The sequence below is a fragment of the Procambarus clarkii genome, chromosome 1 (assembly GCF_040958095.1).
Source record: "Procambarus clarkii isolate CNS0578487 chromosome 1, FALCON_Pclarkii_2.0, whole genome shotgun sequence".
Taxonomy (NCBI): domain Eukaryota; kingdom Metazoa; phylum Arthropoda; class Malacostraca; order Decapoda; family Cambaridae; genus Procambarus; species Procambarus clarkii.
In genome coordinates, this window is record NC_091150.1 from 45,000,822 (window position 1) to 45,026,508 (window position 25,687).

The following is a 25,687-nucleotide window of genomic DNA, read 5'->3' on the forward strand; positions in this document are numbered from 1 at the left end:
TTAGATCAATAATTTTTCATTTTCTCAAGCTAAGAAAAATAAAGATTCATGCTGGAATCATTGATCTCGACCTTTTGTCATATTCAATAATGTCTGCAAAAAGACTGTTACCAAATTTTTTTAAGTCATATACTGTACAGGTATTTTGTTTCTGATAGTCTATATTGGTAAGATAGAAAGCTGCACCATTACACAGCTTCAATACCAAATAGGTAACAGAGCTTTGGTTTTAAGATGGAAACTTATTAGGCATTAATCATACTTAAATAATTATCCCTCTCCCCTTTTCCCCAATTTCCATTCAGATTCTAGCATTTAGTATTATTGCTTGGTAATGAGTTTTAAGATGCTGGGTGTGATGTGGACAGAAAGCTGTAAGGAATGTTGTGGCCCAGTGACCTAGACACTCCCATGCTCACTTAGTGCAGTGACCACAACTTCCTTGGTCTCGTGTTGCTCTCAACACTTGATATTCTTTGTTCTCTGGATGCATAGTTCTGGGCCAAGTTTTATGAATTTCTCTGATAAATTTAACTTGCATATAGGTAAGAAATTGCAAGTTACTCCTGCTGTTCAGTTAAATAAAAATGTTAAGCAAAAATGCATAGGAAAAAATGTAATTCAGTATTGAAATTTTAATGTTTTGTAAAACATTTTGTGAAGCGTGTAATAATTGATTAAACAGTGATGTTGAGCAGACTTTGTCTTTACGAGTCGTCATATCTTGCAACCAGATCACAAAAGTTGACTGTGTTGGTTTGTATTCTTTCTAAGCAGTATTAAAGCATGTGAGTGGAGTGGCAATGTTATATCTACTCTTGACCTACTTTTCTCCCATCCTCTCATAATGGGCATCACTGAATGTACTCGCCTAGTAGATGTCTGTATCATGCTGTGTTAATAGAATTCTGTATTTTCATTTTCTTAATTATAGGCTCTTGCTTTTATTTATTTATATATATATAATATATGTATATATGTATATATGTATATATATATAATGATATGTATATATATATAATGAAAAATATGCTACCAAGACAACTTTTATATCAGTTTGGGATACTTTTCTAATCTTGCATCAGCATTAGAACACCTTAATTAGATGTCAGTCAAAGATTCTCAAAAAATGCATTTTTTTTAAAGGCTATATCAAACAAGTACTGTATGTGAATGTAGACAGAGAACCCTGAATGATATTAAGCCAGGTAGTCGGGAAAGGGAAAGTGAAGTGTGCGTCATTGAGGGTTGGTTGAGTACACATGATTTGTAGTATAAATGGGAAGAGAAACCACACAGAACAGTTGCAACATGGTACACTCTCGGTTCTTTGTCACGTACATATCATGAGATGGCTGTAATTGTAGAAAATTGCAGATTGGTTTCATGTAGCATTGCCTTCTTATTTTTATCAATCATTAGGTCCTCCCTCCAACAGGTGTACGTAAGTTTTAATTTGTGTACTTGAGTGCAAAGGGGTGATTCTTATTGCTATTGGGCCATGTAAACCCTGATGGGGTACTTTATAAATATTTTACAAATTAATAGGAGGTCAGGGGATGTGGCCTTGAGTGAAATATCAAACTTAAAACCATAGCTGATACATTTCTACACAGTGCACTGTTGCCAGGAGATATCACACATTGGTTTTAAAATCATACGTATACTTTAAAAAATATCATCCTTTTAACTGCAATACACTATTGTAGTTTTAAGGTTGCAAACTCTTCGAATACTCTCACGTGCCTTCTCCATGTTGCCTCAATATAAATACTTTACATATATACTCTCACTCTCTCTCCCTACTGGTGTACACATGTGCACTCTGTGAAGGTTTACAAGGGTTTACACTTTGTGTGGGTGTACTACTCATGAGTGGTTTGGTTAGTGACTTAGCAGATAAAACTGGAGCAGAGAGAAAGTAGTGAAAGTGGAGTGTAGTGCAAGGAGCAGGCAGCAAGAGGTGCATACCTACCATGGTAACAGACCCATTGGCATGTTGAGGAGCATGTGCTTATGTGACTCCAGCTAGAATGGCTTACTTTCCCTTTATTTCTTCCTGTAATAGGTGTTAATTTGGGTTAGACCTATAGCTTGCAATGATCTAATAGATGACATGTAAAATTTTGTTTAATGGCAATATGCTTTTAGCACATTTGTTCCCTCTGAATATACGGTATTGTATTGGTTAGTGAATAATCACTTTAACATACATAGATGCCAAGTTATTCTTTATGTATGTACTGTATTTAATAAATGATATTAATAACCATCAACGGGGACTTGGTTCTTAATTTTAAATGTTTTGAACATAATTTGATTAGATCATTTTTGACTGTTGCATACTGTATTGATGCTAGTGACACGGTGTTGACACTGGAGTTCGGTAAGGTGACATAGTTGGGTCAAGTGAGAGGTGCTTATTACAAAGAGCTAAAATTGGCTCACAACCATGGATTGGTAGCTAGAGCGAACATTAGTTAGGTAATGTTCATTAAGTGTTCTCCCACAAAACAGTTTGGGTACTGAATCTGCAAATTGATATTATGCACTTTAAATTGGTTCATATACTGTTTTGTAGCCAATTCTCTGGCCAAAGCTACATCTGGCCCAAAAATCAGCCACTATGATGCGAAATTCAAGCACTACGTAAAGGAAACGTGTCATTTCTCATTTGTCAAGGACAGGAAGTCCATTAGGGTCATTTTCCTAGTCCAGCTGCTGACCATTTCCAGGATGCAACCCACAACAGTTGCCAAACTCTTATTTAGGTAAACAGAGGCATCAGATGAAAGGAAGCTTGCTGTTATCTTTGTTATGGGAATTGAGTCTGTGACCATTCGGTTGTTAACAGAAGCCCGTTCACTGCTTCATTCCCCATTTGTGAATCTTCACCATCCCTTAAATGTTATAATCTAAAATTTTATAATATAAAACTATTATAATTAAAATGGGACATCCTCAGGGTAAATATCCATGTTATACACCTGAATGTTTATCTAGACATCTTTGATTCTCTGAAGGCTTAATAAGGTTCCAATAATATTCTATGTAAACTGGAAAGTAAATGTTTGTCATAAACAGAGTATTCTTAAATTATAACTAGAGTATTGTATTATAAATCCAGGGTTTAACACTTTTGCGTTCTGGGCAAGAGTGTGCCACGCCACCCAAAGGTGGACCCTCGCATTCCATGGGAGCGCATGGTGATATTGAAAAGTGTGTACTCTTTTCAACTTTGTCATCTCGATTCTCGTCCTAGGTTTTTCAATTTGGTATGTGTTCGCAGTAGAATTCTCTACAGGACTACTATAAAGTTCAAAAGCCCGGCATACCATCCGTAACAGAAAATGAGTGCGTGTTACCTGGGAGCACGCAAGAGCAATAAAATGTATGCACTCTTTTCACTTTGGTCACCTCAATTCTCATCCTAGGTCTTTCATTTTGGTATCAATGTGTTTGCAATAGAAGTCCCTACAGGAGTACAGTATATGCATATAATGTAAAAAAAAACAGCGCGCTCCACCCGCCGACAAGATGAAAGGGCCATGGTTTCCTGCAAGAGTGTGCCATGCCACCCCAAGGCATGCCTGGCATTTCATTAGAGCGTGCTAATATTGAAAGTGTATACTCTTTTCAACTTTATCGTCTCAATTCTCGTCCTAGGTTTTTGAATTGGGTATCATTGTGTTTCACAATAGAATTCCCTTCAGGAGTATATGCATATATGTAATGTCCAAAGCCGTGGTGTGCCCCTCCCACAGCCAAGCCGAAAGCAGACCAAATTTAAAATTTTTTTACGCCCTACTGCGTCGTTACCGAACATTCGTCTACTAAATTTTCGACACCATACTGCGTCATTACCGAGCAATAAGTGTTAAAATATAAATTGTCTGTAGTATACTCATTTTCTTTGATTAAAGAAAACCTTGGCCTTAGTTTGTCAAATTCTAGGGAATACTCAGTTTTTTAATTTCATATATCTCATGTTTTGAGAATAATACTGTTTAACTATAGATAGAGTAGATAATAGCACTAATTACATAGTGATTGTGAAATGATTACCACAAGGGTACATACCCACTGAAGGCAGGTTGGATTAAAAACCATAGTCTGTAATATAAAGAAGTATATTCATTATGAAAACTGTGAAGCTGCTAATCAAAAAAATTTGCTAGGTATTATTTTTTTCACTGTAAGGACATGTTGCCCCTCTTCCTGAAGGTATTATTTTAGGTGCCACCACTGAAGCCCACATGCAATCTTCTTCACGCTTTGGTGAGGATATATTTTTGCATTACATGCCAGACATGAAGTATCTTGCAGCCAGTGATATAAAACCATCGAGGAAGGTACTGCCGTAAAACAGCACGTGTGAATACAAAAGAAAATAATGTAATGGAATATAAAAATGTTGCTTATTATTTGGTTAAAAATATCATACAGCTTTTGTGATAGGCCAAGAAAACAAATCGGAATTTATCACCTCCAGGCGGCTGCCTAAAATTTCCCACAATGGGACTTGATATTATTAAGACACCACCCGAGTAAGTATAGGCACAATGGCTTTCAATCACACATTGTAATATTTCCAATAAAGTGTGTGATTAACCACAATACTAAACTTAACACAACTATAACTTGGGTACAAGTACAATGTAAAAATTTGAATTTACGTACACAGGAATACTGTACATACTACGACAGTAATAGTCTAATAGCTCTGCCCTAATAGTTAGGGCAGAGGATAGCTAGAAACATCTCAAGAATAGGTTAATGCTGTGTCCTGTAATAAGTACAGGAGTTCTGGGCTAGCTATCTTTGGTTTATATAAAGAATAATAATAACCCTACCTTGCTAATGACATTTTTAGTGAAGGTCCTGGTACATTACTTAAAGGGCATAGGCTCTGACATAGTCCTAGAACCTGACACCCAAGGAACTGGCCTTTTTCTCCAACACAGCTGCACTCTTCTGCAGCATCAACACAAAAAGACTGCATGATCCTTTGTGTGTCATGCCATTCAAATATTTCTTACTGGCTTCCAACTTTAACACTTATTCTTTCTCAAATGTCTGAGGTACACAATTTGTGGCTGCAAATTACATTATTAATCTACATCCTTTTTCCATACTGGTTGCTTTTCTTTTTCTCCATCCTTTGCATTTTCATAATGAAAGCAGTATACTTTCTTGAGGAATTACTTTGGTGGCTCCCAGAAACTATATTCGCTCAAATAACTTCCATACAGTCATATCAGTCTTAAGTGTTCTGTTGACTTACTGGGGACACTAAAGTTCTGGTGATACTAAAATGTGTCTTACAATTACTATTCACAAACATTTGTATTTTAATCACTGTTGTGCATAATCTCTTATAAATACCCTTCTGTTTTTGCATCTGTTCTCTAGAGAATTAATTTGTGAACATATACCAAATTTATAGCTATAACCCAACAAATAATTTAAAAACATAAAATTATTAAAATTTTTCTGTCACCGAGTGACCTGTGGAACCCAGAGTATTTACAGTCGGGAACACAGAGGCCAGACTGCCAATGTGTTAAAAGCCTTACATACCCCCATGTGTAATAAATAACATCACATGAAATCAGTATGTATGGCAGGATGTGTAAAACAGCCCCACTGAAATGCAGAGGTAATTACCAAAGTGTAGTTACAGGATGAAAGCTAAGCTCATAGTGTCCTGTCTTCCCAGCGCTCTTGTCATATAACTCTTTTGAACTAGTGATGGTTTTGGCTTCCATCTTCTCTCCCAAGTTGTTCCAACCATCTACCATTCTGTTGGCGAAAGTAAATTTTCTTATATTCGGCAGATTTGTTTAGTTAGTTTCAATACATGACATTGTTTTTGAAGGTCCAGGTCTCTGGTATTCTTCCCTATCATTTTTAGTGATTTCCATTACTATTTTGTATGTAATGATCATATCCCCTTTTTTTCTTCTATCTTGGCATGTATAATGCATCTAACCTCAACTCCTAGTTATTGCCCTTCAGTTCCAGGAGCCATTTAGTTACATGTCTCTGGACATTTTCCAGTTTGTTGATGTGCTTCTCAAGATATGGGCACCATACAACAACTGCATATTCCAGCTTTGGTCTAACAAAGGTCATGAACAGTTTCTTTAGTATTTCACCATCCATGTATTTAAAAGCAATTCTGAAATTGGGAAAGTGTGGCATAGGCTTCTTGCACAATGTTCTTTTGTGGTCCTCAGGTGATAGTTTTCTATCTAGAACCACCCCTAGATCTTATCAGAATTTTTAAAGATTTTTTTCACATAATTTGTAGGTTGTGTGTGGTCTGTTCTCCTATCCACCTTCCATAACATGGCATTTAATCACATTAAATTACATTTGCCAATTGGTGCTCCATACACTTTTGTCAAGTCGTCTTGAAGGGCATGACTGGGAATTTTCTTGGGGAAGAAATTTTATTAAGTTTTATTTAATTTTAATTAATTTATGAATTCTGGTTAACTATTAATTTAAATTGATTGGTTGTTTATTTAATTACAAAGCAGTGGACTGCATATTTTAAACTCCACACAAATAAATCTCTCAAACTTGAGGGGTTCAATTACATTTATTAGGCTATTACAAATAAATTAATAAATTTAGTTATGTGATTTACTTTCAGAAATAAATTTAATTTGATCTATCTTTATATTGTATACTAAAGGCTTGACTGTTGATGTTGGACTCGGACATACACTAATCACGTGGCGAAGGTGTCTCCTCTTGCCGACATGTGGCTATGGCATCTCCTTGGGGACGATCAGCAAGCCATGTTCTTGATAATATCACACACATTGGTATCTCAAAGGTTGGACCTCAGCCTGCCAACAAGTTAGAATATAATTTCGTTCGTAGATTGTTAGATAAATTAAATCACTCAATTTATGTGATTTATCTGTGGAGAAGGCTCATCATTTAGGGCTGGTGCCCATACGTCGTAACAGAGATTAATGTTAGTAAGATTCGATTGACCAATCTAAAATACTATACTGCATTGGAACCAGACCGAGGTACTTTCCATGTTGTTAACTAGGTTGGATTGCAGTGAAAACCAAAGAATAATCACTAATGTGCAAAAATTCCAACACCACAATCCTTGTGCCCTGTTGAAATTGTCAAGGCGGAAGTCTGCTCTCCGGGAAGCAGAGTTCATATGTTGATAAATTTGTATCGAATTCCCGGAAGGAGTGGATATTATTTTTAACGTCTTTTAAGATAGTCGGTTTAAATTTATTGGTTTCATTTATGCATAAACCAGCCCTCGGTCTATTCGGGCTTAGTGATTAACCACCGTGCTGCGCGGAGTTTATAGTGAAATTCCCACGGTGCGCATGAAATGGTGTTCCCAAAAAATTCTTTTTTCTTCGTAAAATGATAAATTCCCTTCCCTGAACATGTCTATGTACATATAAATACCAAATTCCACTTTGGCTGTGGGGACGTGGACAAGGTGCGCTGTGACGTCATCAGGGCCTGGTCGCCCGTGGGTGAATCACCCAGACACGGTTGCACGGGCCATTCAAGCACCGGGTGTTGCCACAAATATATTTTCAGTTTTTGTTTTATGTATTTCCAATGCGTTTTTTTTTTTTTTTTTTTTTTTTTTTTTATCGTAAATGATGCATATTTGTGTCCTTTACAATATGTATACAGTAAAACGTTCATAATGTTCCCTGGAGTTGATACATGTGTCCGTAATGTGTCCACAATAAATGTTTATTGTCGCAATATTACCTGTTAAAAATTCATAATTACAATATGTACAGTTTCACACTATTTACACAGTAACACACTGTATTACACACTCAGTACTTCGGAAGTGAGTAATAATCAACGAAGTAGCCCATGGTACACAGTGCGACTTCGCTCTCAGTGCACCAGGTAGATAAATTTTCGCTTCCTGTTTCTTCATTCTGTGTGCTTGCAAATAACGCACTCATGTACACCCTTGGCTTTAGTACTTGTAGGTTGTATGTAGCCAAGCTTGTAAAGCATAAGGTAGTATTGAAAAGATTATAGGAAAAGATCAATTTGTAAGGTAGTCTTAAAAAGATCACTTTGTATGGTCCCACACAGGAAGAGATTCAGCTTACCTCAAGAGTGTCCGTCAGTCAGAAAGAGATTCGGGTAGCCTCAAAGAGAGTCCGTCAATTAGGAAGAGATTCAGGTATTCTTGAAAATATCTATGGAAAACACCATCATGGAAGCCGCTAACACTGTTCATCTATGCTATTTGTATCAGATGCATTATCACTGAACGCAGAAAACAATTCATCTAAGTATCATCTAAATAAATAGCATAGGATTGCAAGGGTGACGCTCAGAGCTACAACTGGATACGCTCGCTGTATCGTCCTCATTGGTGCTGTATCACTTGCATCCGACCTTTGTGTTAGGTCCTTATTGCGCCTAGCTTCCCCAATATTATGACCCTTATGTTCTTCAAACAATAAGGTTTGAATTTCACTGACAGAGCATTATCTTTCAACAACGTGTCGGACAGGTGTTTGGGAGCCAGAGGCAAGTGCGCCACCCATGGTTGCTCATTCAGTACTTACCCAGCCAGCAGCCCACTGGATAGGAGGCGGTGTGCAGGACAAACATATCAATTGTGACACTAGCTGTTTACATATGTCAGTTGCTTAATTTAGAAATTACTTGTGGTCGATCTGGAACCCATTGTTGATGTGACAACTTGTATTGAATTTTGTAACTAGCTCAAGATTGTAACTTGCTTAGCTAAATGAATTGTGGAGTTCAGTTCCTGAGCCCATTATGTGCCTCTGTAACCCTTTCCACTACCGCCCACAAGATGGGTATGGGGTGCATAATAAATGCACTAAACTCCAAACTACTGTAAAGTACAACCTAGATTCAACGCACTATATGGGACCAACCCCAGTGCATTGGAGCATTGTATTCGTTGCAAGAGGCGTTTGGGTCATTTTTTTTTTTTCTTGTACACAATAAAAATGCATTATTATATTTTGTACTGTCAATATATTACTACTCTACTAAAAAATAGTTACATTTGTTATTTACCTTATTGTTGGAGTTATGTCCATCTTGAAGTCTCACGGAGCTGTGAATGCTGTACAGTAAATACGTACTTTAGTGTATTATGCTGTGTTAACGAAGTAGTTCTGCTGTATGTTGAGTACTTCAATACAGTTTATGAAAACTATTGATCATTATAATTACTGCAACTTTAATACTATGTACACACTTAAATTTAACACTTGTTCTAACTGTTCACTCCACACACGATATTTTTAGATGTTTGCATCAGCTTTGCTGGTGCTTGTTGCTGCTGTATTGGCTTCAGCTGCTTCTGAGCTGGTGCAGGCTGCCGTTATGCAGGTGCTGGGTACGGCTGTGCTGGTTGATTTTCTGCTACTAGTTTGTGAAAAATATTGACTCATTTTTGTTTCCTTTTTGTCATGTCCTTGAGACAAATATCTTTCATCGTACTTAGGTGTTGATAAAAGCTGGCGGGTTATCACAGTTATTCTTCCACCAGCGGACAAACATGTCACTAGCAGGCAAAGCTAACGGCACTGGGTGCCTACTGTATGAATGCAGACTAGGTCTATACATGCTGCAGTAGGGTGGTGTTTAAGTCAGATCCAGTAATATAAATTTCTCTCAAATATTGAATGTCAAATTATATATTTTTGGGTTATATATTTAGTTTAGTAACATTGTTAGGATAATAAGAGATGTAAAAAACTTATTTTAGAACCGATTTATTAATTTTATTATGTTGAGGCCATAGGTCACTGAACTGTGACGACGACAATCGAACGAAACACACATGGTGCTGTGTACAAGGATTAGACCCGAGCACTCGCGCTGGAGTTGTTGTTCCAATAACATAAATAATTTCTCAAATAGCAGATGTCTATCATATTACAATATATTTTTGCTTTTATTTAGTTTAGTTTAGTTTAATTAGGATAATAAAAACCAATTAAAACACTGGTTTTAGAAATGATTTATTAATCTGAAACGTTCAAAGTCATGAGTCACTGAACTATGACGACACAGACGAAGGAAAACCAAGCGAGGTTTACAGTACAGTATTCCCTTATCTGTCCACCCTCACTCATCTTGTTTCATCACAGAAAATGTCTGTATAGAGATTTTACCACGTGTAGCTAGCTAATCGCACTTCAGCCTTTAAATAAATTTACAAAGATACGTGTGCCACAAATCGGTGAATGAAAATCATGGAAACTGTCGTTCACTTGTGTGGACCACTCTGGCTGGTGTTTGGTTCATATGGTTCACCTGTTGTGTGATCCAACTTGTCTTATGAAGGAATTATTAATTGTTACCTGTGATGGAATGGGGAAGTTTTCCACCACTCTGTGAACTGTCCCAACATCGTAAGCTTGTGGTCCAACTTGTCATATGAAGGAATTATTAATTGTAACGCATGATAGAATGGGAAAGTTTTCCACCAGTCTGTGAACTGTCTCGACATTGTAGGCAAATCTGAACATCCCCCGCTTCGGCGGACCATTGTTTGTCGAACCAGGTGAGTAAATCCGGCCAGAAAAGTGTGCGACCTAGCCGGAGATTCATTTAATCGGGGTACATTGAATCGAGGTTGTACTGTATTTCACAAAATTTTACATGTAATTAATTTTGTAATTTTCTCAATTACATTTGAGAGAACTCTTATCAACATCAAAGGCCCAAGACATTTCAACACTCCTGCTACACATAAGGGACATAACTGCCTGGCCTCTCACGGTGTTGAAGAGGAACACCTCTATAAACACTTCCAATTAATTGATCAACCAGGCTGTGAGAAGCGGCATCCAACAGTCTGGTTGACCAGACAACCAAGCCTGGTCAGAGACCATGCTGCCAGGATGTTGATTCCTGGAACCGCCACAAGTAGCCACCCCCATTTATGATCTTTCAGGGTTTGCCCCATTCTGCTTTGCATTACTTACCCCAAGTTTAATTGCTTTTCCTCAAGTTTCCATTATTTCCACCAGCTATTTTCATATCCTGTGCTCCACACTTGTTTAAAAAAAAAAAAAAAAAAAAAAAATCTGGAGAACAGACTGGTACAAGCCATAGACCCAAAGCTAGTTCTGTATAAAATTAATGTGTTTCTATACATGTGTTTTATGCTCTTAAATTTATTATAGATTATCATTTTGAAATATGCAGTATTTTTATATTTGGATAGTTGACATCTACTATACAGTTTGGTTTTGTCGTACTCCAGATTTGAGTAATTGGAGATAGGGTACAGTGTTTTTTATATTGGTCATAAAATTGCATGTACTGTCCATATTTTACCTTGAGGTGATTTTGGGGCTCAGCAATCCCGCGGCCCAGTCGTCGACCAGGCCTTCGTTGCTGGACTGGTCAACCAGGCTGTTGGACGCAGCTGCTCGCAGATTGACGTATGAGTCACAGCCTGGTTGATCAGGTATACTTTGGAGGTGTTTGTCAAGTTCTCTCTTGAACACTGTGAGGGGTCGCAGTGTTCAAGAGAGAACTTGACAAACGCCTCCAAAGGATACCTGATCAACCAGGCAGTACAAGATATTATTACAAAAGAGGTGGAAACAGTTTTCCTTAGTTACCATTTGAGATTGTTCAATTGTTCCATTTCTCATGCATTATTATTGCATGAACATTTGTTTTATTACCCAAGACAAATATTTAATAATGCCATTAAATGTCAAGGTACAGTATCGAGTTGAAATTTTTTAGTTCTCCATATTCTTTGTTCTGTGTGTATTCATACTTGATTGTTTTTGTGCACAGTATCCACTCGATTTACATCCAGGATTGTGAATGCCTGACTGCCTCTGACTACATTCTGTGTAATAGAAGCAGTGATATCAGTGTAGGAACAGTTTAAGTGTTGGCCTAGCGAGGGCAAACTTGTCACAAAATAGTGGCCTCTAGTTTAATGTGTACCGGACTTTGTAAACTCGATACCATATCCCGGATTTAACAGCCAATGACTAAGTATGGTGCCAGTTAATGCTCTAAAGTTTGGTTGTTAGAACTGGCGGAACGGTAAATTAGAGGTCCTTAGTGGTACTTGTATTATGCTGTGTACCAATGTACCTAACGTGTACCTAAAAATTGCAAATCATGGATAAAAATTTATGTATAGTGTTTTGTTTGTAGATGGTTTGGCCAGGAGCAGCAATACAATATCTTGGTTATGGATCTCCTGGGACCTTCCTTAGAAGACCTTTTCAATTTCTGCAGTCGTCGTTTTACCATGAAGACAGTTCTTATGCTTGCAGATCAGATGATTGGTCGCATAGAGTTTATACACAACAAGAACTTCATTCACAGAGATATAAAGCCAGGTGGGTTACTCAGTTGATGTTATGAAGTATGGTAGTTATAATGTGTGTAGTTGTGGGTAATTGTACTTTATATGATTGGTAATTGAAACGGTTTATCAAAACCCAATTCTCCATTAAACAGTGTAAATTTAGTTCTTTTAGGCAATTTAATGTATTATGTCTTTCATTTTTATTGCTTGCCACTGATTAATTCCAATTGGCCAAACCATCTCAGAATGCTCTCCTCAATCTTGCAGTTTATTCACTTCTACATTACATTTCTCTAACATTTTCATTCCTTAGACCATATACATTTCAAACGTCTTCCACTTCTACTGCTCTAACTTTTGAATTTTCACATTCATACTACACCTTTGTCTTGCAAATGTGAAGGTTGGTGCTACGACAATCATACAACCCACTTTCTACATCCATTTTTATTTGAATATACAGTAGGCATATGGTGTATCAAAAATTGTTTCTTTGCAGATAATTTTCTTATGGGCATTGGTCGTCACTGCAACAAACTTTTTCTGATCGACTTTGGATTGGCCAAGAAGTACAGAGATAATCGGTCACGTGCGCACATACCTTACCGAGAGGACAAGAATCTTACAGGAACGGCACGATATGCTTCTATCAATGCTCATTTGGGTATTGAGCAGAGGTAATACTGAATTATCTTTTTAAACTTTCCAAATGTTTAATATGAATTTTAGGAACTAAGGCTTTTGAACTAGCTGATTTTTAAATGGTTAAGCCTCGATGTAACATTAGCTTTTTCTAAAGTGTAAATGTAGTTTTATCTACATAAAAATAGCCTTTCTCTGCTGCCCTGGACCATAGCTTCCTAGTCCCTAAGGCTCTGTACCAAACTGTGCCGAGCCCCTGAGATTGTGGCCTAAAACACAGGACTAGAATCTGGTTTGCTCAGGCAAGGGAAGTTTTGGGGGCAGATAAATTTAACAGATGATCTTCCCCTTCCCTCGCCATCTCCAGAAAGTCACTGAAACAAAATGAGCCAACAAAATAAGGAATAGGGCAAATGATACTTGATAGCCAGCAAACAACTTTCCAGACTGTCACCAGATGGCAGCTTAGGACACTGTCTCATATCATCACCATCACTTGCTCTTGCAGTTACCATGCATGCATGTTATCACTGCAGGGACTGGTCCATCTTGTACTTAGTGAAATGTGTGCATCCTTGTGATACTTTGTCCCTGTTTTGGTCTGCTGGCTGTGGCCATTGATGGCCGTTTAGCTGGTCTCCAGTTGGTTTTTTCATATATTTGGTGTTCCTTTCTTCATCCCTTGTTGGGGTACCTGATTTTGTCTTGTGCTCTTCTCCTGACACTTGTTTTTGTTAGTATCCCAGATTGTTGTTTGCTGCTCATTCCTTGCAATGCTTGTATGAAAGGTGGGTGCCATGTCACCATTGTTGTTTTTTGCCGAGCCTTGGTGTTCTGCCTCCATTCTCCTACTGGTTATCCCTTTTTGCATCATGGTCTCTTCATTTTATTCTCTTACGGTAAAGCCATTCTCATCGTTGAGGCACCACTGTGAGTAAGCACCAGGAGGGCTACTGGAGGGACTAGCACACTAGTAGTGTTTTGTGTAATGAAACTACTTTTTATGCTGCTTCTCAATAGCTCCCTATTTCCGCACTGTTCCCTTCTCGCCTGAGGGACTGGGCATTCTTCAGATTGTATGAGTGAAACCGATGGAGTGAGAGCTATGCCCTGTCTCCCAACTTTTTACATCTGCCACACTAAATACATCTTTTTATGTTCAGTAGTGTCAGTTTTTGAAGTTAGGGATGGAAGTGGCTTTGACAGTTTGCTTGCAATGAATTTTATTTGCCGACTACTCGTTCAGGCTACGAAAATTTTTGTGTACTTTGGCCATGTGAATGCTTTTGATATATCTAGTTTGGAGAGAGGTCTCTCTTCTCTTTTCTCTATTTTCTCTCTTCTCTCTTCCTCTTTTCTCTCCTTTCACTTTCTCTCTTATCTTTCTCTCCTTTTGATAGCCCTTGTTGTGTAGTGTTGCTTCTGGCTGTCTGTAGGCTTCTCTTCTTGGGTACTAATATAGCTCTGATTTGTAAACCTGGAACTTTGTTGAATTGTTCACATTCGTGTCATTCTCCTTGAGTAATTCTGTCACTGGAGTCTGATCACATAGTCTTGTACTTTTGTATTTCTCTATATTGTTATGCTTCCTTAGATTAGTTTTTGGCTTGTTGCAATGTAGCTTCCAAACTACTACTACACTGCCTTCCTGTTCCTAGTGTATCTTTGTGGTCCCTCACTGGTGCCATATCATACTCCTACTGGTTGGTTACCTGCAGAATCTTGCCTCAAAGCTCGCATTGTGTATATCTTTATCCTTCCACCTCCCCCAATCCCTCTTTCCCTTCCCCATGTTCATCTTTCTCTTCCTTACTACCTGGTATCCTATTGGAAATATTGCATCTTTTTATTAAACGAGGCAGTTTTGTTTTTGTACAGTAATTACAATGAAAAGAGTGCAGTTCTGCCACCTGTTCTTGCAACTCCATCTCATTTGTAATTTTAACATTAGTATTACTTAAAAGATAGACAAATTTTCACTAGGCTGCCTAGTTTCTTCCATGAGAATAGATTTCTTTTTATGCTTATCCCAGTCTGTAGGGTGGGATTTTTGAGTGTTGATCTAGTCGCACACCTATTATTCTCCTGGTCTCTTGAATTATCAATCTGACTAGGCCTGCTGTCTTGCTCTGATTCCTACTCTTGCCTAGTTTCACTTTTTGTTTTCCCTTGCTCTGTTTCCTCTCCTTCTTAGGATTCCCTTGTGCTTTTCCTCTCAGATTGCTTTAGCATCTTTATTGCATCCTGGGCAATGTATACCCAGTTGTATCTTCCTCCAGCACACAGCCTCCTTTTTCCCTGCTAATATGCACTTCACTCTGACTACTACTTTGAAAGATAACCTGCAGTGGTGTTCTACATTTTACCTTCACTATCATTAAGTCCTGTACTTTAACACTTTTGCCCGGGCATGACGCAGCATTGCGTCATCCGTTTACTGTCGGTAATGCCGGGGATGACGCAGCATTGCGTCATCCACTTTAAATAATCGCCAAAAATCGGGTTTTTATCAGATTTTTTTGGGACTGGTTTTAAAATGTGTGCTGATGTCTTCCCATTTTCTTTGTTGAGCCTTGTGGCTCTCAGGCGGCTTGGCACACGCCGTGGGCCCATTGTTTTCGCTCCACTGCTGTGACCAATGTCGTCTCCCCTCGCATCTCAAACGTGTGAACATTTCGGCTATTTTCCGTGGCTATATTTCTTACTGCGGCTTTAGAAACTATCTACGCTTACTCCACGATGGATAGTGATTATGAACAAGGCCCTTCCAGGGAGAAAATTGCGAAAGAAAGGTTTGGAAAGGGCGGGAATTGAGAGTGTAGCTGGAAGGCGTCTGAGCGCTCACTTGCGGCTAACGCGTGGCCCGTCTTCAACTTGTCGGCGGTTGGAGCGTGACCAGGTTTTTTATTTTATATGCTAATGTTCCTCTAGAGAATTCTATTGCGAACCCATTGAGACCAAAATGAAAGACCTAGGACGAAAATTGAGGTGACCAGAGTGAAAATAGTGAAAACATTTTATCGCGTTTGCGCGCTCCTGGGTAACTCGTTCGCACTTTCTCTGTTTGCTGCGGGTAATTAGCCGGGCTTTTGGAGTTTATATGCATTTAGTGCTGTAGAGAATTCTATTGCGAACACAATGATACAAAATTTAATCTCGTAGGACGAGAATTAAGGTGACAAAGTTGAAGAGAGTATACACTTTTCAGAATTTACGCGCGCTCCCGTGACACCCTGGGTCCCATATCGCACAGTTGAGAGGTGGCGCGCGGGGTACGCCAAAGTGTTAATAGGCTGTCCCACTTGTCTGCACTTTGACAAGGACTCCTTTCAACTTCACAGTTTCCTCTCTCCTTCCATGTAGCGTTAAAATACAAGCGTTAAAAAAAATAAATAGTTTTATCCTTTAGGATATCGAGCAGGATAATGGGGCAATGGGGTCTGACGCTTCGGATTAATAGTCCTGAGGTTCTCTGTTCGATCCCCAGTGGAGGCGGAAACAAATGGACAGATTTTCACCCTGATGCTCCTGTTCACCTAGCAGTAAATAGGTACCTGGGAGTTACAGCTGTTACAGGCTGCTTCCTGGGAATGTGTAACAAAAAGGAGGACTGGGACACTTAAGCCTCAAAATCATCTCAAGATAGATTGTTTGCTACCAACAAACATTTGCTTAGTTTCTTATTTTTGCTTTAATTAAGAACAGTGGCTGTTTTTTTCTCCTTCGCTTGTCTTTCCTCAGTTTTGAGTTGATTTCTGATGCTTCCCTTATCTGTGAGCAGATTGTGGCCTGCAGTAGGCCTCTCAAGCCTCTGGGGCCTGGCATGTTTTTGAAAGATTTATAGTGGCAGGTCTTCAAGCAGTAAGAAGCTACCCAAGAGCTGCTGTACAGAACGCAAGCATTATTACACTCGACATTTTTGATGGTTGAAATTACAAAATTATGGCTTGCGAATCGCTGCAGCACTTTTCTGCAATGCTGTACTTTAATGTTTGCTACCATATAGGTAAAGCCTACTTTTGTACCAGAGAATTAAAAAAAAATTAAATTTTTTAATTTAATGTTTATATTGAAAATAGGCAACTAAATAGCTTAGTTCTTTTTTTGAAATTAAGAATTCTTGTATGAATATAAGAAATATTCCAGTCACATGGGCTCTAGGAGACTGGAACCGTGGACCCCTACTCGTGTGAGACCGAAGCTTTATCGACCGAACTATTGAGTAGTCTTAATAAGGAAAGTCTCCAGAAGCAGCATCCTGCTGCCAAACTGGAATTTTTTACTTGCCCTGACTATTACTGAAGCTCAGAGGAATTAGTGATCCACACCCTCATCGTATAAATTTTCATCCACTTCTGTGGAAATACACATTCCACGGAATGTTTATTTCCACAAAGTGTGGATGAAAATTTATATAAGAAAGTTTGTCAAAACTTTGTTAGTCTGTTGGTCAAAATAAATCCTTTGAAAACAGTGATTTTCTTGTGGTTGACATAGAGCAGGAGCTGGTGAGAATTTGTTGGCAAGTCATGTCAAGGACAAGCCTGTTACAGCATCTCTTTCCGTGATTAAAAACTTCATTATGTCTGAGGATATTGAGAACTAAGCTGCACATGCCTCTTTACACCAGGGAAAGAGGGAAGGTTATATGGGCAGGAGTGATGGTATCTGAGCTTTGGTTTTGAATATCTTGTTAGAACTGCAAGTTCTCCATTGAGCAAAATATTAATTCAATAAAAGCATATCCTAAACATTTTTTCTTGATATGGGTAAATGATGTAAGTTATGTCATCTAACAGCCGGCGAGATGACATGGAGAGCTTGGGATATGTCCTGATGTACTTCAACCGTGGGTCTCTTCCATGGCAAGGTCTCAAAGCGGCCACAAAGAAGCAGAAGTATGAAAAAATTAGTGAGAAAAAGATGTCAACGCCTGTTGAATCACTCTGCAAGGTAAGAAATGCTGAACATTTTTAGATCAAACTATAAAAAATTTACAAAAGCTCCCTTAGAATAATAATTTTTAAAGGTACAAGCTTTATTTTAATATAGAAAACTTGTGTTTTGGTCTCTTGTTGCCATGTATGGTATCTACTATATATGGCAGCAAAAAAAGAACATGGAGCAAAATAGGCTTGCTTTTAAAATATGAATAATATATATTCTTCAATTAGTTGCATCTTGTCTTATTTCTATGGTGTCCCAAATTCATTGCCTCTTTCCCAACCCTCTGTGCGAGTCGTTGTAATTTTCGTAGATTTTGTCTTTATCTTGATCACACTTTGAAACCACTTAACATTGCAGTAAGTGGAACACTAAACGTAAGGACATGTGATGAATTGATGGCTTTCTTGACAAAGGTCCATAAACATCAAAATAATATTAGGTCACAAGTTGAACAGCAATGCTGTTCAGCTTGTGACTGTAGCATCTATTAAAAATGTCAAAATATTTATGTAACTGCCACTGTTTTGCGATGATTGTGTCATAGAAGAGCCCGACTGTGATAGATTACGTACATTGTTGAGATATCGGTGAACACAATGCTGTTTATGATGATCAGTGCTAGGCAGCCAGCCACAGCACTCTGCCATTGTTTGATCCAACTAAGCATCTTGAAATGATAGCTCAGGTTCCTTTACAAAATAAACTAGTGAAAAATTATTCATTTATTATAGATTTAGTGATTTAGGATTTTGATAATGGCAATATTCTGCCTAGAATTAGCAATTTGCATAGTAAGTTGGGAGGAGGAATTTTCCCGAGTGAGGTAACATTGTCAGCCGAGTAGGATGTAATCGTACTATGCTATTTATATGGTACTTGCCAGACTAGCTCATTGGTTCATGTTGTTGCACAAAAAATATGGATAGTTATGTGTGTGTGTATATAATGTAATAAAGGCAAAAACCATTATTTGATAATGGTGTTTTATTGTTTAAGAATATAATATTAGCATCATGAATGCGTGTGTGTACCAATATTCTATACGTTCTATGATACAAATATTATTGACAGCCCAATACAACATTGCAGTTAAAAAATCCATGGTAAAAGCATTCAAAATACAAAGGAAATATATATTCAATACATGCTGTTAGACTTTAGTGCAAAATATGCATGATTAGTCTGAACTCTAATAACCAGTTATAAGATTATTACACTTGCCAGAAACACTTAGTGGGTCAAAATAGTGTATGAAAATATAGATACTGTAGTTATATATAACTATTGTATAAACGGTGTAATAACAGCAAAAACCGTTTTATTATTCTATGAATATAATATTTGTATCACTAATATGTTCACCATGTTTGTGAGTATAGTGATGGGCCTCACATTTTATTATATAAATTTGTCAAGTTACACACTTTAATAATATTAATGAAAAAAGTCATTGAAATAATTAAACAAGAACAAGTTTGTGGCAATTGCCACCACATGGCTTGGCTGGAGCAGACCGGCTTGGGCGTCTTCTGTACTCTTTAGTACTATACCTATATTTTGCCAGACTTCCTTGCCTTATATGTAACGTACGATCCCTCCCCCTCCCCTCCCGTGATATCACGGAATGCATTTTAACAATATTTGAAGGACTTTTTTTTTTTTTTTTTTTTTTTTTTTTCCTCTCTCTCTTGTGCACCTGTGGGGCTGTCAACTCTTAATAGCTGTGCAGCCCAGGAGTTGATTCCCCATTCCCCCAAGAATAGTTTGATATACTGGATTTCTGCTTGTATAAAACCCGATGTTTCTTTACCTCTAATGCAACATAATTATTGACTTCTGTGGCGCTCATGCCAACCACCAGGAAATAATAACTATTATAATGTGGCTACTGTTTAGGAATGTAGTTAATTTTGAGATCAATTGGAAGCATGTTTTGCTATACCTGCTAACTGGCATGAAAATTTTTACAGGGTTTCCCAGCAGAGTTTGCAATGTACCTAAACTACTGCCGGGGGTTGCGGTTTGATGAAGCTCCTGACTACATGTACCTGCGTCAACTCTTCCGCATCCTGTTCCGCACTCTTCATCACCAGTACGACTATACCTTTGACTGGACCATGCTTAAGCAAAAGGCTGCATCAACTGCAGCAGCAGTATCAGGAACCACTCCTCAACCTGCAGCGACTCAAGGTACACAGAAGCAGCTCTGAGGTCTTGGATGAAGGTGATTAAAGGTTAGTAATTTTCTTACTAGTAGATACAATACAATTAGTGTGCTGGACATAAATGCAATGATATGATGAAGTAGGTGTTGAAAATATATTGAAATTATTATTCTTTTAATTCTGCTGATCATTAAATGTGCTTATTACAACCCATGCTCCTGAAAGAGAACACTCATAATAACTATCTAGTTGAAAATACTAATATGTAGTGAGGGACCACTAAAAAGGTTTTTTGCACTTTAATTTTATAGTACAGAGAAAATAAAGTTAGTTTTAACTTAAACATCCCTAGGTCTAGTTTATTGCATATGTAGTGTATAAGGCACAGAATTGCTAAGAGAGGTTGTTAGGTACTATATTTATGTTGCTGTTGAAAAGTTTCCCATTGGCCAAATTCAGTAATACAGTGGAACATAGACTTACCGAATGCCCCTACTTATGAATTTCTCAAGTTACTAACCCAATTTCATCGGAAAATTTGACTCTGCTTACGACCTTTGTTTCGACTTGTGACTTTCTTGATACATATGGGTCGACAAGCACGTGGTGCGCTTCAGTTTACCAGTGTCTCTCGCCTAATGTTGATGGCGCTTGAATTCTTTGTAAAAAATTTCATTGTTTTTCTGCTTTTTTTAACATGAGTAATTATTATATATCACGCCATGGGTCCCAAGAAAGTCGGTGGTAAAGTTCAACCTAAGAAAATAGTTGAGTAGAGGATGTCCCTGCCTCAAGAAAATGTGTGAAGTATGGGAAGAACTGCAAAGTTTTGTTGAAAAAACTCACTCGGATAAAGCTGTAGCATTGACCTTTTGAATGACAATGTGATGTCTCACTACAGACAAGTGTTTAAATGTAGGGAAAAACAAGTGTCTTTAGACAGATTCTAAACTTCAACTGTTTGGTTGTTCATCATTGCATATTGGTACTTCCTACCAATTAGTTACTAAAAGTATAGTACAGTACTATAATTTTAGAAGGCTGGGCTGGCTTATTAATCCATATAACATAAGATGTATCTTTTACTTTATTTAAAAAAAAATCTGCTGTGGGTTTACCATACATGTAGTTGCATGAAATAGTCATTGACCTACCTCTGTATACAAAGGGTTAAAGACGAAAAGGGAATTTACATTTAATCCACTGGACGTCTCTGGATAACTGGACAAATGGAGACATATCCTGCCTCCATTTCTATTTGCATCATATTGCACATATACAATTGATAAATTTGGCAATTCGCTTGAAAAAAATTTATTTGCCCACTTGGCTGTAAACTTAGATTGGATGGTGGAATTTTCTTGGCAGTACTACTCCTGTAGGTTCCCAATATGTACAGTATTAACACTCACATTCCAAAGGCGCATTTTTGCATCCGATTGCCATTCATAGCTATTCATATAGTCATCTTTGAAAAGCATAATCTATTATAAACAAAATCTTTGTTTTTGCATCTATTCTAAAGAGAATTCATTTGCTAACATTTTGACATTAAATTTGTTATAACCCAACAAATAACATGGGAAACATATAAGGATTGTGAGCAGCCTTGGGAACTCGAAACGCTTAGTCAGACATGCCGGGAGAGGCCAGACCCCCAAAGTATTGGTGTTTACAAGTACATAATACTTATGCACTTTGTCTGCAAAAAATAAAGAGCTGCTGTTAAATTTTTTCCTGTGAAGCTTAGCCTATGTCTTGCTGGTCCCTAGCAGAAACTTTGTAATCTAAACTTTGTGTGGATTAGAGCCAAGGTTGCACACTAAAAACTATTATAAGTTGCCCAACAACACGCCGTTCAATTTGGGCACAGCAGTAAATGGTGACGCGAGTAGGAGATTACTGCTGTTATTCCTCAACAATTCAACTGTCGTTAAATTTGTACATTACATGGCAAAAAGTTACCGGTGAGAAAAAAAAAATTCCTTCAGGCTCATTACACTTCTGTATTCTTTTGTATTTTAAATATTTAGCCAACTTGCCATTATAGATCTACATTTTGAATAGCTATATATAAATTTTAATTAAAATGACAAAACAAAGCTTTCAGATTTTTTAATATGGAAAAATTTAGGACTAGGAGGTATAACAGGTTTTTATATTATATGCAAAGGATTAAGGGCGCACAAGGATTTTTTTTTTTTAATTCAATAAACTGTATCTAGTCTTACTGTTAACTTCCTGTAAAGGGAAAATTCAATACTTCTTTACTCACATATTTATTATTTCATTCCAGGAGGCCACTAAAAGAATGCTAGTGAATACAATGGATAAATTTGTGGAAAGAAGCAAGCCCAAGGTGATCCCCTTTCTTTATGCTGCAAGAAAACAAAGAAATGGAGGACATTCGCTTGATTTAATGGCCCGAAGCAGCGATGGTGCAATGAGCATTTTTATTGATGAGTAGCAGGGAAATGATTGCTCGTCTGCATTGCCCTGATCATCGCTGTTGTTGTTGCTTATTGGCCACTAGTGCTGCTTGCGATGGCCTTATCTTTGGACATCATATTTTTCTTCTGACCTGTTTTAAAAATGATTTATTTGAATTTGTATAATTCTATATGATGTCCGAAGAATGTTGTAGAATGATTCCTCATGGGTGAAGGGATGATTTTCTCTTGAAATCTTGTGTGTGATAATCTTGGTGGTTACAGAAAATCTTATGGATCTGTTGGTTGTTTCTGATTTTTAATATGATGACATGGAAAGCAAGCTGAAAATAAACTTTAAACACGAAAGGGTCTTTCTAGCTCCGTAGTTTTTCTCCACACGACCAGTTCATGTTGAATTCACTTCATATATATTTAGCCATATCATACCTATAACTTTCCTTAAGAAGAAAGTTCTCTACGTGGCTACCGAGTTGATCCTCGAGTGGAGTAACAACTGACCCCCAAAAAAAAAATGAATAAGGTGTAAAAATTTAAAAAAAAAAAGTCAATAATTTCTACATAGGCAAGGGTTTATTTTAGTAGTGCTTATTTCTCATTTTAAGTTTTTAAGAAGGGAGCTTCTTTGTATGTAGAAAAGGCGAGTCTGATAATGGATGAATGCTAGGATTAGACAATGGAGAGAGAGAGAGCACGCATTGAGCGGGGTTCATTTCGGCGTGATAGCTCGTAACCCGCAAAGAGTATCCAACTTTCATATTTTGTATTAACTGCTGCACCTTAGCAGTTATTAATCATAAGTTTTTAATTATGCAGAGGAATTGATATGATTTTGTTGTTGCAACTGTATATTAGTTCAGATACATAATACAGGATAATTCTACAACCTGTATCCTGTAAAAGTCCTTCTTTCATAGAGGATTGTTATTTCCTTCATTTTGTATTTTCTTAATTGAGTTCTCCATTTTGTTTGTGTAGCACTCAGTGTTTGAGCTGAACATAACCCATGTAACTTCTTGTATAACATTTGCTTATATTGTTAAGGTGAGTGTGTGTGTGCGCGCGTGTATGTGAGAGTATTTGTTGATACCGTGTCTGGCAGGTGTGTTATGGCTACTTCTCAAGTCGTTTCTCGTCAGTGTAATGTAATAAAAACTGATTGATATCAGATAAATAGGATGTATTAATCCCACTTTATAACACAAAACTGTAAGTCAATATAGGATGGAAGGATATAATTTCTTTTATTTCTCTTCGCTCTTACTCCTTCCCTTTGTACACTAGAAAGTTTTTGATCTATGGAGCACTTGTATCCCCTTTTTCTGAAACGTGCATATGCCAAGTGGTTGGCATAATGTATCCCATGATATGATTATCCTCATTGCCATGTAGGTAAACAAATAATAGTAGACATGTAAACAGGCAGCAAAAATGAATTTTTTGGGAGATCTTTTATATCTTTCCACAAGGCCTTCATGATGGAAGTGATGCTGGTTTGAAAAATAGTGGAAACTTTAAATGCTTTAAGGCTTGTTTACAAAATATACCCTCAGACAGTGGCCCTTAAAGTATATTCTAATTAAATTTGTTTTTGATTGGCTTTCATGGACTGCACCGAGGCATGGATAATCATGCTTCAATTTTAAATATTGTACATCTAGTTCTTTTATGTAAAGTGTCAAATTGACTTGGCTTCCATGCCTCGGTGACTAAAGAATGGAGCAGAAGATGCAACTTCACAGGATCATTTTCCAGTCAACCTAGATGACTTCTTTGTAATTCTCATAATGTCCAATGGAATATTTTTGTCACTAATTGGTTGGAAAAGAAACTCTTAAGAGTTTGAGGATTAAATATGAAGATTCGTGATAGATTTTCATACATAGTTTGTGTCCTCAGAAGAATGTTGTGAAGAAAGCCTTTCTGGAACTGCCTGAAGATGGCTTTCTGAGGAATGTTTGGGACAAAGTGACAACCTCTGACATTCTTTTAGTGACAGTCGTCACAGTTTTACAACATGTTTTTATCACAGTTATCAAAATAAAAATCATATAATGAACCTTGTTTAAAACTGCTTTTTAGACTTTAGGGTTATTTTGATATCACATGTGCACATAGTATCTAATATGAGAAGTACTTTTAATAGGAGATAAGGAATTCATGTACAGATGGTTTTTGGATCACAGGATCATTTAAAGATTTAATGACTACATAACTAATGTAATAAATTACTAGTGATCTACTGACTTCAGGTATTCTGATTGAAAGTATTATCAGGAGTGAATAGTGTGGTCAATTATTCCTAGGAAACTAATAATTTAAGAAATCAAATGCTTAAGAAGCAATCTTTAATCACTGTAAATGACTAAACATTTGGTCATAATTTTCTATCAATGACAGTTCTTTGTTGGAAATATTTTGTAATTTTTGTCCAGTTGTGTGCATGTGTGTGGGGTGAAATTGTTATTCTCAATTTCATTTTCTGCTGAAATTTCATTGCACAAGTGATACCAAAATGTCCAACAGTCTTTTAAAGTGACAGTGTATAAATAGACATTGACCTCTACCATCATGAGTCACTTTTTGGGGTGACCTATAGTATGTAAAGTTAAAAGGTGTTCACAATTAATTTTTTTTTTAACCAGTTCATTATTCATCCTTATTTTCAGTCACGTGAAGCTGTAGAGCATTGCATAGAAGTGTAGTCTAATAAAAACAGAAAATTAATTGCTCTTAATTACCCTATTTTCATCATGTTCCTGAACTTACTTTCTTGTGACTTCAGATTATTCTATTCCCACTTCAATGGGACGAAGAGGCATCAGCCTGGAATAAAAGGGAAATAGTTGGCACATTTGAAGATTGATTTTTCCATCAGTCCATTCACAATGTATTACACACTATAGCACCTTGATGTGGTTATGAGGGATTTTTGCTTCCCTCTCCTGATTGCTGTGGTCGCACACAAATAAAGTACACACCCACGTGTTAGTTGTACTCGCCTAGTTTAGCTTCGGATCATTGGTCTAAATCTCGACTGTCACTCCACGGGTGTACAAACCCGAGCCTATTGGGCTTTATCATGTCCACACTTGAAACTGTGTTTGGAGTCTACATCCAAA

General features: G+C 37.4%; 1 protein-coding gene across 1 annotated transcript in view; it reads left to right on the forward strand.

The window, feature by feature from the left end:
• LOC123745071 (casein kinase I) overlaps nucleotides 1–25,292 on the forward strand; it is a 51,333-nt gene extending 26,041 nt beyond the window's left edge. The window contains exons 3-7 of the mRNA XM_045725404.2: nucleotides 12,205–12,392; nucleotides 12,861–13,038; nucleotides 17,803–17,956; nucleotides 19,921–20,184; nucleotides 22,412–25,292. Of these exons, the coding sequence (XP_045581360.1) occupies nucleotides 12,205–12,392; nucleotides 12,861–13,038; nucleotides 17,803–17,956; nucleotides 19,921–20,160 (760 nt within the window). The 3' untranslated portion in view covers nucleotides 20,161–20,184; nucleotides 22,412–25,292. The remainder of the gene's footprint in view (nucleotides 1–12,204; nucleotides 12,393–12,860; nucleotides 13,039–17,802; nucleotides 17,957–19,920; nucleotides 20,185–22,411) is intronic.
• The last annotated feature ends 395 nt before the right edge of the window (nucleotides 25,293–25,687 follow it).